We start from the raw sequence: 17315 nt of genomic DNA on the forward strand, positions 1-17315 counted from the left end.
AAAAATTATAATATGATAGATATTTCAGTTCTTTGAAATACGTTTTTAAACCTGGATCCTTGAATGGAACATGAATTTATATTGTACTAAAAATCAAATGCAGAAGAACTGCATGAGGAAACACATTTAATCACTTTGTACAGATTTGTCTTCCTGGGTTACAATTTGACTTTCTTGTCAAAAACTTGAAAGCGTAAGAATTTTATAAAGCCAGTTTGAAACAGTAATAACAATAAAAAACAACATGAACTGTCAGTGATGACAAGAGATGACAACTGGCAGACTTTCATTTAATTTGGCTTATCGACACTTTTTTTAAACCTTTAATTTTTGGAGACCACTGCTTTCCTCCAGCATAAACACTTCTCATACATTTAGAGGTTTGCTTTCAAGTTTTGGTGCTAACCCGTTGACAAGATCTTTCCTGCAAGCATTGTTTAATTGGTTTCACCTCATGCAGACATCTGATGGGGTCTAATTTAGTGAGCTAAGGGATGCTGGCCCTCCTGCTCCCCCTCTCCGTGGCCCTCCGGTAGAGTTGTCGCAGGCGTAAAGGATGGAGCTTGTGTGTGGGATTTCTTCCGGCATAGAGTTGCGGGTCACCTCCACTCCCCCTCGCTTTGAAACGGACCCCTGGTGGCAGCTCCTGGGAGAGAACCGTGATGTCTCTATCAGACTGTCAAAAGAGATAGCCCCAGGCTCCATCAGGTCCCTTAGAGCCAATCAAACTCTTCACGCCGTACCAACTGATGCTCCTTCTGCACCAAACTGCAGAGGAGTGAATGGAAAGAGAGAGAAAAGGAGGGGCCGGGCTGGGATGCTGAGCGCTCCAATCAGTCTGAACAAACTCCCCGAGCTGGGGTCTCGGGCTCATCTGTATGGCGAGAACCAGACAGAACGGCTATTTTTACAAAGCATTCGCTCAGTATTTACCTCGCTCAGTAAATTATTGAAGAGGAGAAGACAACCAGATGACATCTGGAAAGTTTTCTTTCTTTTCGAAAAAAATAAACTTTTCCAGCTCAGTCAAATAAAATTGTCTTCAATGCGAGGGAAGGGCAAAAATCGTAAGTATCAGGTCCAAATGAACACTCACTGCTGTGTGATGTCAATTAATATGTTAATTTCAAGTTAATCATCATTTGAAATCAATGCTGTGAATGCCCACATTCAAGATGCATCACTTTGGAAATGTTGCTTTCCGTAAAAATGACTCTCTGGTGGAGGAGAGGGTTGAATATGTCTGTAATATGAATAAATAAGTTGATGAGGCAGGAACTCTCCATTTGCTGTACTTGAAGCCCCATCACTGGTGCTAACACTACAGACTGATGGGTCTAGTAGAGAGCCATTAGGCACTGAAGGTGATTTTAATGAAAATGGGAAACACTAAGTGCGGGTATGGAGTGTACATACACACTCTCTCTCTCTCTCTCTCTCTCTCTCTCTTTATGTGAGATGAGCTCTCTCATCTGGACCTTGTTATTGTCAGCGAACTACAAAAGCGGTGCATTAGCCGACTGCTCTGGACACACAGAGACTTTGATGTATTCTCTATGAGCAGAGCTAAACAGTGACCAGCATCCTCTTCTGAAGTGTGGGCTGAGTGATAATGCGGCCGTGTATTCTCACCGAGGGCATCCTTTACAACGAACACAATGTTAGAGAAGAAAAACACACTCAAGAAGTCAAACTTTAAGTTATCGCCTTCATTTTATCGTTATCTGCTGCATAAATATTAAACTGATAGGAAATAAAACATGTATAATAAATGCATAATAAATGACATTTTATGATTGAATGCTTAAATATTAGAATCATCTTTTACATGAAATATAGAGTAAATATTTCACACTCGTTTGAACATCCTGCTACACACAAACTACAGGAAGCATGTTTTGTGCTATTTGTTATGTGGATCGTTTTTCTTTTGTTAAATGAACCAGAATGTGGTCCCTAAAAAGACATTAATATATGAACAGTACAGCACAAGTCATTTGTTTGCTGGTATTTCTTTGTGTTCCAGTTCGACCACATGCAGAGTCCGACTTTACCATCATACGCTCAGACGATTTGACCATGTGAGTCCGTGTGGGCCAACGGCCCCGTCATAAGGGGCCCCTCTCTCTCTCTCACACACACACACACAAATATGTAGACACACACACAAGCTCAAAGTAAAAAAAATACACCTTCGTGGAAACACGGATGGTTTCGTACAAGGGTCTGTTCCACTCGCACGGGGCATTATGACTTAAACAGACCGTGTCTTGAAACGTCGACCGTCCCTTTCATCCGACACGTCCGCGGGGCTTCAGCGCAAGCGTTTCTTTTTCACCGGGCCTTGGTTGCCGAGCTCGGCTCTCAGCTCGCTGTACTGCACCTGTAAAAACAAACAGCTCTTTGGTCAGAGGCAGGTAATCGGAGCTGAGCCCTGCTCACAATAATGGCTCCCCTGAGGAGAGCTGGTGCAGGGGGAAAGCCAGGCGGGCGAAGCTGTAATGAATCATTTTTTAAACACAGGAGCAGAGGGGATTAATCACAAGGAGGAAAGATTTGAAAAGTCAAGGGTTTCTTACTGACACAGCGGTGACTACATCCCCCCCAACTCTATGGGAACTATGCTTAAAGCACACATGGATTGGGCAGGCGAGCGGGCCTGCTGTCTTAGGTCCTTGCGAACCGAGGAGTTTGCGAGTTGTGTCCTTCCTTGGAAAAGTTTGTTTGAGACTAATTATAGCAGCTTGTAGGCAGGAGGAAGTGTTCGCACGGCTCTGACTGGGGCAGTGCGGTTACAGATAATCACACAGTTCCTCCGCTCGACGCAGCTGAACATGCTGTGTACTTTACTTTCATTGTGACGACCTTCCCCTTCCACCCCAGTTGACCCCCGGCTAAAGAAGAGTTTTAGCGAGCTATGAGAAACTGAAAAAAGTTTTTTTCTTCAGTTTGCATCTGAAACAACACATCTGCGTAGCACTATTACACTGCAGTTAAATATATTCAAAGCCACCGTTCACTGATAATGTATGAGATTTATTTCCAAAATCAACTAAATTAACATTAGTGAGTCGCTCCATATTTAGAATTTTACATTTTTGCCATAAATCATTAGTCACCCTTTATTTTTGTCACAGGGTTTTGCAAATATCTAAACAAAAAAAAGCATTCAAACGTGCTTGCCAACTTTGACAGCACAGTATGCAATGATCAAAAAGTTCAGTGTTTTTTCCATTTCCTGATAAACAGTGAATTTGGACATACAGTTTCAGAAGGACAGCAACAAAATGCATTAGCTAACATGACCGAACAATGACCACTTTTTCATTTATATCTTCGTTTATGGCAATTCAATGCATTAAAGGGATAGTTCACTCTAATTATTCAATATTTACTCAGCCTCTTGTCATTTCAAACCTGTATGACTTCCTTACTTCTGCAAAACACGAAAGAAGGTGTTTGGAAAAAAGCTGGTCCCCAAACAACTTTGGCCCAATTTGACTTCCATTATACAGACACAAATCCAATGAGACATTTCTCAGAATATCTTTTGTCCTATGTTTTGAATGACTTGAGCGTCAAATAATGATAACAAATTTTCATTTAAATTCATTAAAAAGTGAAACCTTTTTTTTAAAAATGCATTAGTGTTTGTAACATGAACTAAGATGAATAAATGCTGTGGAAGTTTTGCTTTTAGTTACTTCATGTTGTGCATTAACTAAAGTTGACATATACAACCTTATTGTAAAGCGTTAATAATCAACTGGATGGTTTCCTGAGCATAGGTGTAAATACATCTACATAACCTTAAAGTACCCTGAAACGGAAGTTGCGATCGCTTTGTTTTCAGTATTTTGACGCATTTCCTAGCGATAGAATAGAATTTCTAATGTGAAGAAATAGTGGGCGTGGCTTTTTTTCTATGCTATTTGATTGGAAGGATTGGAAGTTGATTCGAAACGGAACTGGCAGCAGACTGACAGTTGAAGGGGAGGAGTTAACAGATACTTCGCCCAAGCGGTCTAACATGCGTCATTTAAGATGGATAGTCATTACAGGAAGGAAGTGCATTTTCAGATTTTAATTATAGATTATGAGGGCACAGAGAATTTAAAAAGAGAATGACCCACATTGATAAACTATTAACAGTAAACGCTGCAATATTTCATGGAAAAATAGGCATTGTGATTTTTTATTTTATTGGGATGTTTACTTTAATGCACTAAGATCACAATACTTTCAACATAATTCCCTCATATTCTTTTTCAGCTAAGAGCAACATTAAAAGACCAGATTTTAAATGGCATTAAAGGGAATTCCTCCCATCCCAGACCACCACGCAGTCCAAACTACACTCAGCATCAACACATTTCTAAACATGGTATGAGGCCTACGGGTCTCAAAAGCTTGAAGAATGTGTCCAAATCCCTTTCTTGTTTCTTTCTCTCCTAAACAATAACCTGGAGGTGTATCTGTAAGGTAGGGCCTGCACACTAATTACCAGGCCCTGATTATGGGAGATGGTGGACGTGGGAACAAAGAGAGCCGCATCGCCTCAGAACATGAAACTGTCCTCACAACCAACATATGCTGCTTATTTTAGGACAGAGGGCCGCCGTATGAAGTCCAGTTTTGAGTGTTTGTGTTTGAAGAACCGCATGGGCACTAATTGCCAAGTCATTTCGGGAGCCGCAAGACAGAAGTCAATTTTCAGCTTTTGTAACGTGCTGTTTATCTGCGGCTGCTCATTTTTAGCATAAAGGTTCGGACGTAACGACAAAATGATCCGGCTATGAAATGCATTCGAATACCTTTTAGGTCTGTCTTGGTATAGTTAATGACGGAGAACAGGCAGTCATGCTATATTAGCCGTGCTTTGTTTTTCCAAAGTGGCATATTTTGACATTTCGTTTTGCGAAAGATCATTCTGTCTTCATTGCCTTCCATTTAAATGAACAGCAGGCAGTTCATCGAAGCACAAAAACATACTTCAAAAGGCTTAAAAACTCAGCTATGGTTTCCATCTTGTTTTGCCAACTTGCTGCTCCACATGCCAAAACCAGTGTGTCATGCTGGCTTCATCCAACGGCACAGACATATGTTAACGTAAAGTTGCAGAGGTTCGTCCCAGGAGGATCGTCTGAGCCAATCGCTCAAGCTATCCAGTCTTCTGCTGAGCGAAGTATTGACTAGAGTTTAATAGCATTGTTGATGGAGAGCAATGCGTATCACATCCTAAACGAAACGCTTCCTGACAGCACGTCCCGCTTTGTATCCCGGGTACGAAAGACGAGCAGCCACTCTCTCAGCACCGGGCTGTATGTCCGCAGGCTTGTGATGTTACCCTGAATGACATATCAGCCATGGATAATGTTTCATCGCATATGGCGCCCAGCAGGACGGCGTTGGCTCAACACTTCATTAATCGAGTCCTCCAACCTGATGTGACGGGGCCGTCACACTGTCAGTGTGCAGACACCGACCCCTTAGCCAATCGCTGAACCCTCGACAGCATCCTTCTTTTATCACAGGCCGACAAAACTGATAATCAGGGACAAGGCTGCAGCGATACGGCCGAGGACAGATCAGAGCAGACCCCATCCAGGCAGCCGAGTGACTCCATCAAAACATGCTGGGAAATAATTGGGCCGGGGGCCGCCTTTAAAGGCGCGAGTCCATTAATAATCAAACACAGCCAGAGGAAATATCCTGGGTAACACTTGGGAATTCTGTTAGAGCAAATAATGCAGACATCTTCAGGGAATTCCTTCCTTGTCTCTTTCCCTCCCTCTTTCTCTCTGAATGTAAAACTGGACCCTTACCTTTTGAACATCAGAAGGGACCCTCTTGAGAAAATCCAGCATTTCATTATTGTCAATGGCATATGGGCTGCGAAGCTTCTTGGTAAATTTGTTAACACCTGTGAAAACAAACGTGCATTAATAAACGCATCCGCACACCTGCAGATATCTCACTGACAACAGAGAACAGAAACCTTGACCCAACAAACATTGGTCATATTTGTATATAATTGTAATTGCATGTAACCACATAGCTACAAATATGGTCAATACTGCTTACACTATTGCTATTTTTCATGACTTCACAATTGCAAGTTCAATAAAAACATTAAATTGTTTCTTTCTCTAGGATTTCCAAAAAATGTTTAACATTATTCAAATCCATGAATACGCTTGTTTATTGGATAAATTACATTTAATTATATTTACAGCATCAATAATAGCACAGTAGTATTTAACAGATTTGATCCATGTCTAATCCACAAGAATCACAGACAAAAAAGCTTTTTTGTTAGAATTTGTTGTGTGATTATGTTACATTATTTGCACAAAGTATGTTGTACACAAGGGGGGTAACTAAACTAATTCATGTATAATGTATTTTCATATTTCATTTAGCAATTCCATTATTAAATTACTTAAATCAACCAAATTAAATGCTTTCAAGGATATAAACTATTCAATTAAACTACCACCTTTACTTTTCGTTGTGTTTACTATAAAAGCAATCTTCAGTAGGTCTGAAACCTTAACCTTTACTTGACCTTGGCCCAAACTGGCATGAACATCATAAAATTCTGCATGCACTTGCTCGCTCTTTTTCTCTTACTGTACATACAATATCAAACTTTCACACCATAACAAAGTGTCAGTGAGCAAAGGTAGAGCTGCTCTCGGAACCCGACAGCAGATCATGTTCTTGATTCTGATCAGCTGTCACAGATAGAGCTGTGGAAATGGATCACTTTTTAAATAGCTTTCGTCAGGCGTCAGTAAAGGGGTTCACGCTCACAGCTCGGATGGTAGCGCTTGATTCTTTCTGAATCACCTCCGCATGTCTTCCATTGGAAGGAAAGTGGAGACAGCTTAACAGTGCCACTGGAGTATCAAGCGTGATCGGGTGAAAAGGCTACACATGGTGTCTGGCCTACTTACCCCACAGTAAAACTATGTACCGCAGCGGGATGAAGTATAGGGCAGTAGTGGTAACAAACAGAACCAGGCAGGCCAGGAAAGACAAGAACGGTACAGACCAGTTGATTGTGCTGTCAATAGAGAAATAAATATTATTTAATATATATACATTATATACTAACGATACCACCCTATGTATATTTTACATTATATAATGCATACAGCATTTAGTTCTGCCAATAAGTTAACACCAGTTCACTCACTGCAAAATCTTTAACATTTTATCTCTTTAGAAAAAAGCTTATTTTTTATTTAGTGCTACCATCATATATCTAATATAATAAATATTTTCAAACAAAATTTACATTTATGTAAATATTGACATAAAAAGGAGAGAAAATGTAACATTTTGTGAAAGAGTTAAACAATTTTAAGTCGCTTTGGATAAAAGCATCTGCTTTATGCATAAAATATATGTAAATAAAAATATCATTTACAGTTTATACGTTGTGCTTTAATTCATTTTTACTTGCAGGTTTGTAGCCATTCAATACAAAAAGATGCTTTCGGCGGAAACAACATAAACAATCATTACGGGCCCCAAACTTAACTTCTGGTAGACTAAGTAGTTTAAATTGAATACAGTTAATATACAGTATAATACTATTTTATAGTAATATTTTAAATTAAATATGAAATAATTTGTTAAATTATGACCAAGCACAGACCAGAAGTTAACTTCCGGCCAGCGCGTGTAACCCTCAATAGGTTAAAAAAATTTGTAAATCACAACTACATTTTTTTCTGTGGTAAACAAATCCTTTTTACATCTGTTCAATTTTAACTTGCATTTTAGTATGAGCTAAGCCTCGAAAAGATTCTGGATCGGTGTGTACACTTATGAGCACAACTGTATTTGTACTTGAGAAGAGGAATAAAATTATTACTTTTCTTACTTTTTCACTCTTTCCCCAAAGCAAGCCACTTCATCTAAAGTGTTTTGAACTGTAAGCACAATTTCTTGAACCATGTGGATTTTTTCCATCAGTCCTCTTTTCTCTGATTCCTGAGGAGAAAGAAAAAAAGAGGACAGACACTGATGAGGGAAGTCAGCTGCTAGAAGCACACAAAGGAAAAGCCGTTTATTTCCAGAGTGCCATCACCAGTATTTTATCTAGTCAATGGCCTGTAATGAGCTCCAGTAACATCTCAGAAGATGAAGAGAATGTGTCTGCCTCTCCTCCGCCACCGTCACAGAGCTCTGAGCATCCGTCCGTCGGACGCAAACAATAAAGATGCATCACAATCAAAATTTGAGCGGAGAGGAAAGATTTAAAAATGGCAATCAAAAAGCACAGAGAAAGAGGGACTCGGGAGTTCGAGAATACAGACGGCGCAGTGCGCCGACATGTGAGGTCGTCTAATCCGCAAGTCTCTGCTGGGCAAGTCTTGGCTCGCTTCCTGGGGTGCGAGCTTTTTCGAGTACCAGTTTTTGGCACATGAAAGCGAAGAGTTGCCCACCTTATGGCACGATTGAGCGCAGGGTTGAAATCATTGGATTTAGCGTTTTCTATATTTGAGCTCATGGGAGAAAGCTTGCATTGTCTAAATGTAATCTTGTTATACAGAGCAATGTTTTTACTTCTTGTAAGAGAGATGGGAAATCCCATTGCCTTCTTGTATTTGATGCATCACACAGTATTGGGTTGCAGCCTAATTCAGAGACATGGGCTAAATGGACTTTCCATGAAAAAATAAAGGGAAATTCTATTCCATTTTACTTAAAGAAGATTGCTAGGGTAATCTAACGTCCAAAGCAACATGATCACATCAGAGATTCCTCCAGAATAAGAGCCCTTGAGTATAGTTCTCCAAAAGGAGAAGATGTGGTGAGAGAGAGAGAGAAAGCTCTCACATCAAAAGGAGGAAATAATGACAGGAATAATGACAGCGTGTATAGGGGTGGTGAGAAAGACAGGCGTACGTGATAAAGCAGTGTATATGTTTATGTAAGCGACTGTCCCCAGACGGCGGCCCTTGAAAGTCGGCCCCTGGGAAAGCTCAGCTTAGACTCCCGCTGTCATTCTCCATTCGGTCCCAGACACAGGAAACCATAGGAAACCAGCCATGCCTCCACTCAACTCACCCTGTCTACTGCAGCAGCACACAGCGTGTCCTAACACAGAGACCGGGATATAAATCAGGCGAAAATCAACATGCCTCCTGTTATGAGTCAGTTAAAACCTTTGCTTTGTGTGGAAAATGTCAATGGAGGATACAGCCTATAAAAAGATGTATTATTTCAGCGCATCAACTGTGTTTGATATCGGCTTAAATATCCTTACTGTTTCTATGCACGGTCAACAACACAGATGTCTACCAACCGTGTGAGTGTGTGCTTGAGTCCAAAGTTTATTCTACTCTCTATTAAAAAAAACAAGACAACAGAACGTTTTCTTCATTCATGTCCCCAAACCTTTTTGTCTTTCATCTTCTTTCCTATGTGCCTCTGAGTTGGAAAGGATTTTAGCAGACATAAATGATCCCGGTTACACATTGATTGGAAAACCTGTGTCAGATCATATTCTCAGTTCAGATGAGATTGTAAAAGAACTTTTATGTTGGCTTAATAGGGAACAGATTGCACAAAGGTAAACAGAAAACGTGGTTTCACCGGGATGCACAATCAAAACGCTGCAAAGGCAAGGTTCATTTAACAATCCTTTGATTGAGTAAATGGTCTCAAATTTGAATATTCATTCAAAGCTGATGCAAACATTCGCGACTCGCTTATTCCACAATGGATTAACCAGAAGAATGTGTCTAAATAAAACACCTGCGTTGTTGGAATTAGTTCACACAATGTGGTGCAAATGGTTTGTAATAACCGTTAAATGCAGTGAGCACAAAATACTCCCAAACATGATCATGACATCATCACTCTCATGTTCGAATAAGAGTAATAGGGTTTGAAGACCTCACCGATGGTACTCAAGGGGTGAAAATAGCTATCCAAAGCATGGGCCTCTCTCTCCAGACCAAAGAGCGTTAGGTGACCTTTTGCCAAACTAACAGGGCCTCCCGGTCATATGGGACTCAACGTGATGTTTTCTTCTCTTTTACCCTCTCATTTTCTGATGCGATTAAACCAGCGCCTGTGCGCTCTACACAATTGATACCAAAAGCCAAAGGGAGGTTTCATCACACTGCGTGATTTGTGCATTTCTCGCTTTCTCCCCATGCTCAAAGAGCAGATCTGTTGTGTATTATTTCTGCAGTATCGCAGCCTCTCCTATCAGCTTTCTTTAGCTTCATTCCATTGCATCCGCGCCACTGAGCTGCAGGTTTACATATTCTTTTCCTCCAGGGGAAAGCAGGCGGTAATCGTAACCTTCTAGGAGGGGACGGCCTTTATCCCCGCGTTAACCAAAGACTGGGAAAAAAGTGCTGCCTTTGAAGTGATCAAATTTAACACCGATCGTTCTTCACCCTAAAAACATTAGCCGTGATGACTTTGATAGGAAACGTAAAGCTACACTGTTTGATCTGCCTGCGTGATACCCAACTCTGAAGTCAAAGAGAAAAAACATAACAGGACTTTGAAACAAGCCACCTTAAATTAGAGCTGACAACTTAAAATAAACATCGACATCTGGGTAATTGAATACATGAAAGGAGATATTTAATTTACACAAGCCGTGAAAGCGTGTAAAAACATGATACTTAATGTCAAATAGAATTCATTCTAATCATCAAAATAATATATTAATATGATTTATTTATTATACTAATACAAAATATATGCACAAGCTGTCCAAAAATGGAAAAGTTTTAATGGCTAAAAATGTTAATAATTCTACAAATACGTATAACACAAGAAAAGATTTGAAATGAAACTAATATAATTTTTATAGCTTAATTTAAACAAACCATATTTTATAGGTCTTAAATATAAATCCCATATCACTGATTATTTTCTTTGACCACAGACATTTCCAGCTATATTACAATTATTTAGCTGCTGGGCGTAAGCTAATGTGCTCACACATACATATCATGTGTTTCATCTGTGAATTATCTGCTTGGCTTGGACATGATTTAGAAGAGGGATCTGTTTTTAACAGAGGGGTTTCTCTCAACAGATGAAGTTAGCCTGCGGACATCATAGCGGAATATATTGAGCACATTATGGATATGAATCCTAGGCCCTAGCCATACAGCGCAGAGGTCACCGCTCGGAGGCTTAGAGTTCCGCACTTCCGCACATCAGAAAGTCAGAAAGCAATAACACATTATCTTCCTGTTAACCCGTTCTTCACAGGACCAGACAGTGTAGAATAAAGTGATTATGTGGCTGCCCTACCTCATTATGAATTTATTCAACACTCAGCATTCAGACTTTGACCATTGTGACCGTTGTCAGGAATCCATTCACACACACCAAAAAATGAAACCACGGATGCATTTTAGATTTCTGTACACTTTTTCCTAATGATTGAATATTTTAGGAATAATTGGATCTAAGCAGATATGTGAGAATTTGTAATTAGTCTAATGACTCATTTTAAACATAAAAAATGAAACGCGGGAGTTCAACTGCAGTCCAGCCTCCTTATTTAGCCATGCCTGCTGCAAAATCCTTACAATGCCTATATTCCCCAGTGGAAGACAAACTTCAATTAATGATGCCGTTCTGTGCTTATTTCTGCGTTTCGACGGACCACAGCAAAGCAACCAAATCCATTTGTCGTATGAGAGAGAATTCCCAGAAGAGCGATGTGAAAGTACTACAGGGAAAATGTGCATGCTGAATCGCCTGTCCTCATTTTAAACAAATTTAAGCCTGAGTTAAATGTGATATTTAAAGGTACAGTGTATGGTCCAGCTTAGCCGCACCCCCAAGGACAGCTCAGGGAACTCTATTAAAGTCAGCGGTTAATCAAAAACCAGGCATGAAATCAGACAAATACCTTTTCATCCTCGTCTTCGTCCTCTACCATGGAAATGCTCTCCTGCGAATAAAGGAGAAGAATGCGAGTTAGAGCGACTAAGATTGTAACACACATGGGCAATGGAGCATTTTTTTAACAAACACCTCGTAATGAAACCTTCGCTTGTATATACACCCCCATTGGGAGAGGCCCTGTTGCCGTAGCAACTGCCTCTCGAGTGACCTCGCACAAAAGGAGGAGGTGAATGAGAGGGGCCTTCCTCGCAAGAGCAATGTCACAACCAAGCAATCTCATTGCTTCAAGACGTAAACACGTACACACACTCGCACATGCACCTGAAACCAAAAGGAAAACATTTAATCTTGCTTGTTCGGGTGCCTAGATCTGTTCCTATCAATCAGCCCTGACTCTCTCTGGGTTCTGAATGTAACTTTGATGTGGATTGGTGATCTGTTTCTGCTAGGCCGAAAGGGTTTTAACACTGGGGAGAGAACAGCCCCGCCCCAAGTATAGCCCTGTGATGGGTAAAAGGTACATAAAGATCTGATGCATTGTGGGTAAGTCCTGCGGAGAAGGTCACGCAGAATGTGACTTTGATGTTATACTTACAACAAGACGTGATTGAAACCTTAACCTTTCATAAGCATCGTGGATAAAAAAAAATCATGCCTTACAAAATTGATGTTTTCCACTTATACTGTATAAATGTAACATTTCTGTCCCCACTAAACTGTATTTTCTAGATTTTCTATTTAATTTCTTACAACAAATTCAAATCAAACCATTATATGTTAATGTATTTAAAGGTTCAGTGTAAATGTATTGCAACCAACAGCTCACTCAACCCCCCCTTTTGACACACTTTTGAAGCTAAGATGTTGTCATGTTTTCGCTTCTTTGCTTTGGAAGATAACAAATTTATGAAATGCGCTCTGTAGAGCGGTTTGTCCGTTTAGGGCTACTGTAGAAACAACATGACAAATTCCATGCAAGGGGACCCGCGGTGTTTGTAGATTGATAAAAACATAACGCTTCATCTGAAGACATAGTTATATTTCTTTCAATAGATCCTCCAAAAATTTACACATTGGATCTTAAAATGGTACATTTTTTATATAAAATGTTAATACGCAGTGCAATGTCACCTGCTTTCAGTTCGTCTGAAATGTATTCTACAATAGAATCTGTGAAGGTTCCAAACTGATGCCTGACAGTTCTGCAGCATCTGAGTCACAAGCACTGAGTTATAAGGGACTGTTTTCCGTGCAGCCGAGTGGGCGAGATCACAGCACTTACCAAGTCCTGACTGTAGCTGGCCATGCCGGGTGTGATGTGAAAGTAGTTCCAGCCAATGAGCAGGAGGAGGAAGAGAGGCAACATGAACAGCTCCCAAAGCCACACTGACACCACAAATATCTAAGAGAGACAGAGAGAGAGAGAGAGAGAGAGAGAGAGAGAAAGAGGTTATCAAACAGGGTATGAGAATCACAAACAGCACAGTTGGTAGTTCTGCCCACTCATACACACACACACACATATATACAGTATATAGGCATTTCCTCTAACATGTCTTTCCAAGAGTTTACATCGGGAAAAACAACTCAGACTCAACACAGCGACTCTTAACCTCCTCACAACATGCCAAGCTGTATATCAGCATCTCGCCAGATCCTCCAGCACTATAAGGGACATCGTGCCAGCATCTGTGCTCGGTATAGGAGTGGCAGATATTTCAATTTTTCAAAACCCCATTTGCATCGATTAACACTGTGCTGATGGTGTGTAATTCGGATGTGATAAAACACAGCGTCTGTTAGAAGCGAGGCCCCACACTTGCTCTGATGTACTGCATTTCAAATGCCTTCTGACTGCGGCACATTCCTGCTGCCTGACCGATAGCAAACACATATGGCCGCTGGAGGGGCGACGGTAGCGTTTTCCTTTTATCCGACGCAGAGAACGCAAACACTCGAGACCTCTGGAGGAAATAAAATGAATAATCCTTCACAATCCTGTAAGAGAAATAGGTATGTCTTACAGTAAAACACCTACAGCACCGCACAGCACGCCACTAATTGGATGGCTGAATTTAAACCCGGCTAGCGGCAACTTAACAAGTCTGAGAAATAATCAGGCGATACGCAAAGGGATGACCGTAAAACAAGACATTCGGAGAAAACATAATTATAAAAACGCGCTCTGCGCATTACGATTCAACCAAGCTGTAATATAACATCTGCACCCGAGTAGTCCATTTTGCAGCTATGTATTTACGTCAACAAATTTGATCAATGCACTGCTTCCAGCACAGTAAATAACCCTGTGATGCATGAATTATTAAATCACTAAGGAAAACAATATCTTGATATTTATTTTTCCTCAAAATAGGATTTAAGAAGGATATCATTATTCCCGATCTCTTGTTTGCAAAATGATGTGTTATGAAAGAGTTGAGCATCTGCAATGCCAAATGAACAAATATACTGTAGCATTTAATGACTGGAGCCTTCTACAGCTGACAGATGTTGTTGTCACTTATAGAAAGTAAACTACAATAAATATCTAAATCTAATGTTTTCCTGTTTTTATCTTGAATAAAATAAAGTGATAATTTTGCAAGCCTTTTTGTGGTGACACTTCACGATAAGGTTGTATTTGGTAAAGGGATTGCTCACCCAAAAATGAAAATTCTGTCATCATTTACTCACTCTCGGGTTGTTTTGAAACTGTGTAAATGTACAGTATTTGTTCTACTAAACACACAGAAATATAGAAATATTTGTAAGAATGTCAGTAACCAAGTATTTATTTTACCTACTATGGCACTAAATGAGGGATGAGATCTTTTTGGTTACTAACATTATCTTCCTTTGTGTTCAGCTGAACAAAGAAATGTATACAGGTTTGGAACAATCTGAGAGTATGTAAATGGTGAAATCATTTTTATTTTTAGGTGAACTATGCCTTTAACAGTACTTAACAGACTTAGCTAACATTATTTAATGTAGTCAGCATTTATTAATCCCTGTTAATGCTAGTTGATCAATTCATGTTAGTTTATGGTGCCTTAACTAATGTTAACAGGTTAAATGCTGAAATAACATGAACTAAGATGAATAAATGCTATAGAAGTATTGTTAATTGTAAGTTCATGTTAACTAATGTGTTAACTAATTGTTAACAAATAGAACTTTATTGTAAGTTTGTTTTCTCATGATAAAAAATCTTAATGAGAAAATTGCATTAATGTTTTCTATCTACTTACAATACACAATCCTCACTAATCTCCAAAGAAAACCTATGTCTTATGTCTGTATTGTTTGATAGAGCTGTCTGTAGATTGGAACTGACACAATCATCGCAGCAGACACAATATCTGTAATAATCACAAAATGGCCACATATCAAATATCATCCGTCACTGATTTATTTCGTGCATTATCTATCATCTGCCAACCAATTAAATAATGATTGCATTTCGTAAGGCTATTTCACAGTGCAATACTTACCAAGAACTGTACATACAGTATGCAACATGAAAGTGAATAAACATATTTAAAATCCCGTTCCATTTGAATATAATATAATTATTTTAAAATGGTTGTACCATCACAAAGTGAAGACAGAACAGCTTTACACTGAACACGCTTGCATTTACGTGGCAAGCTGGAGGCTTGTTGAAAACAATATGTTTGACTTAAGTCTGTGCAAGCTTAAGTTAGACTGGGCCTGCAGGCCTTACTTTAGCATCAGTACAGTCCCAGCATGTTCCTGTCATAGCAAGCACTGGTCAGACATCCTGCTCCGGGGCAGTCTACCTACTGCCACTCCCATCCGCTATAACACACGCACACACAGAGCCACCAGCAATATATGAATCCTGCATAATGTACAGAACACTCGGACAACAACCCAACCCCCAACAACAGCGTACACTCTGGGATCTTTCTTAAATTATTCATTACAAATTTGGTCATACTATTTTATTTACAGTACCGGCTATACCTTAATTTACTATGTGCTCATGTAAGAATGTAATCAGAAAATTATATTAAAAAGTAGCATAAGCTTGTAAAGGAAGAATATGATGAACATTGATGAATACGGTTTGGGTGTAAAATAAATCATATTGTAGTCACTTCCATTTCTAAGACCCCATGCTGAGGGGTGGCTACATCTTTGACGCTTACCCAGAGATGAACTCTATGGGCTCATCAACAGGTTAGCTGTCAGAAATGATACCTTCTGAAAGAAGTAGCGGTGGAAAGTGAGCAAGAGCAAGAGAGTTGGAAAATACTGGCATCAGCGCAGCAGGAATGTTGAACCCGCTTGGCCTGCCTGCAGAAGCTTCTACATTAACTACTAAAGTCTAATTGCCTGGTCCCTGTCTTCCCATGCGAGTCAACAGTGGGAGACCATTCGTTTGCAGCCTGGGAGTCTAGAAAGAGGATCTGTCACAGGTATTCATAATCGTCTGCTAATGCAAATTTCCGCTCAAATGCTCACAGGCATGGTGGACAAGATAAAAGCACGCGGAAATATAATGCCTTGTGTCTAAATGTAGCATCTAAATGACCGGATAAACAAAACCTGCCGGAATGTTTTTCATTTCGTCCCCAATACCGATTATGCACGTGTGTCCGAGCGTGCTGGGTTTACATGCGTTTTCCCCAGTGCTAATAAAAATGTAACGGCTAACATGTGGGAAAGCCATTCTGAGTCCATTCTTCAAATACAAAGAAGGCGTCCGAGACTTTAGATAGCCTGTGGATAATAAGCAGAGTTTGCGCTTTACTATTCCCGTTTCCTCAAATACGCAGCTGCTTCTGCTAAACAGACTTATCCTCTACTAAGATGTTTATGTTTTATTAGCAACGGATATCGATTAAAGGAGAGGGAGGATGAGGTAAAACCTCCCAGACTTTGAAGTTAATTTATATTGGAAAAGAAATCAAGCCATGCAGTATGATGTTCTTCCTTTTAGAAGTCGTGGGACAGCAGTGATGTTTAACTGCTTGTCAAGTGCATTAAAAGCAAACAGGGAAGCACTCGTATAGTAAAGTCATACATCATAAGATGAAGCCGATTCTCTTTTATACTTTTTATAGTTAACATGTAGTTAACATGTCCTTCTGTGTAACATGCTATAGACTATTGTAAACAATAGGTTATTTGTATTCTTTCTAGATATTAGCTAGATATTAGACACTTAAATAATATTAATTTAAATTATATTAACGATAATTTATAAAGTAAATTATAAAGATAAAGTACGAATTGAGACACTTCTACACAATATATACACTAATTATCCACGATATACACTTTCAATTATACACTCTACAGCCTGTATATATTTTAACTAAAGATGCATTGATACTAAAATTCCCCACCGATAGTGATACCCGATTATTAAGAGTGATATC

General features: G+C 39.6%; 1 protein-coding gene across 1 annotated transcript in view; it reads right to left on the reverse strand.

The window, feature by feature from the left end:
- Positions 1-1696: 1696 nt before the first annotated feature.
- Positions 1697-17315, reverse strand: part of mctp2a (multiple C2 domains, transmembrane 2a) — a 38962-nt gene continuing 23343 nt past the window's right edge. Inside the window, exons 18-23 of the mRNA XM_079465486.1 lie at positions 13187-13306; positions 11909-11950; positions 7895-8004; positions 6960-7069; positions 5826-5923; positions 1697-2383 (exon numbers count right to left, since the gene is read on the reverse strand). Coding sequence (XP_079321612.1) covers positions 2315-2383; positions 5826-5923; positions 6960-7069; positions 7895-8004; positions 11909-11950; positions 13187-13306 — 549 coding nt within the window. The 3' untranslated portion in view covers positions 1697-2314. The remainder of the gene's footprint in view (positions 2384-5825; positions 5924-6959; positions 7070-7894; positions 8005-11908; positions 11951-13186; positions 13307-17315) is intronic.

Source organism: Barbatula barbatula (assembly GCF_947034865.1).
Source record: "Barbatula barbatula genome assembly, chromosome: 10".
NCBI lineage: Eukaryota > Metazoa > Chordata > Actinopteri > Cypriniformes > Nemacheilidae > Barbatula > Barbatula barbatula.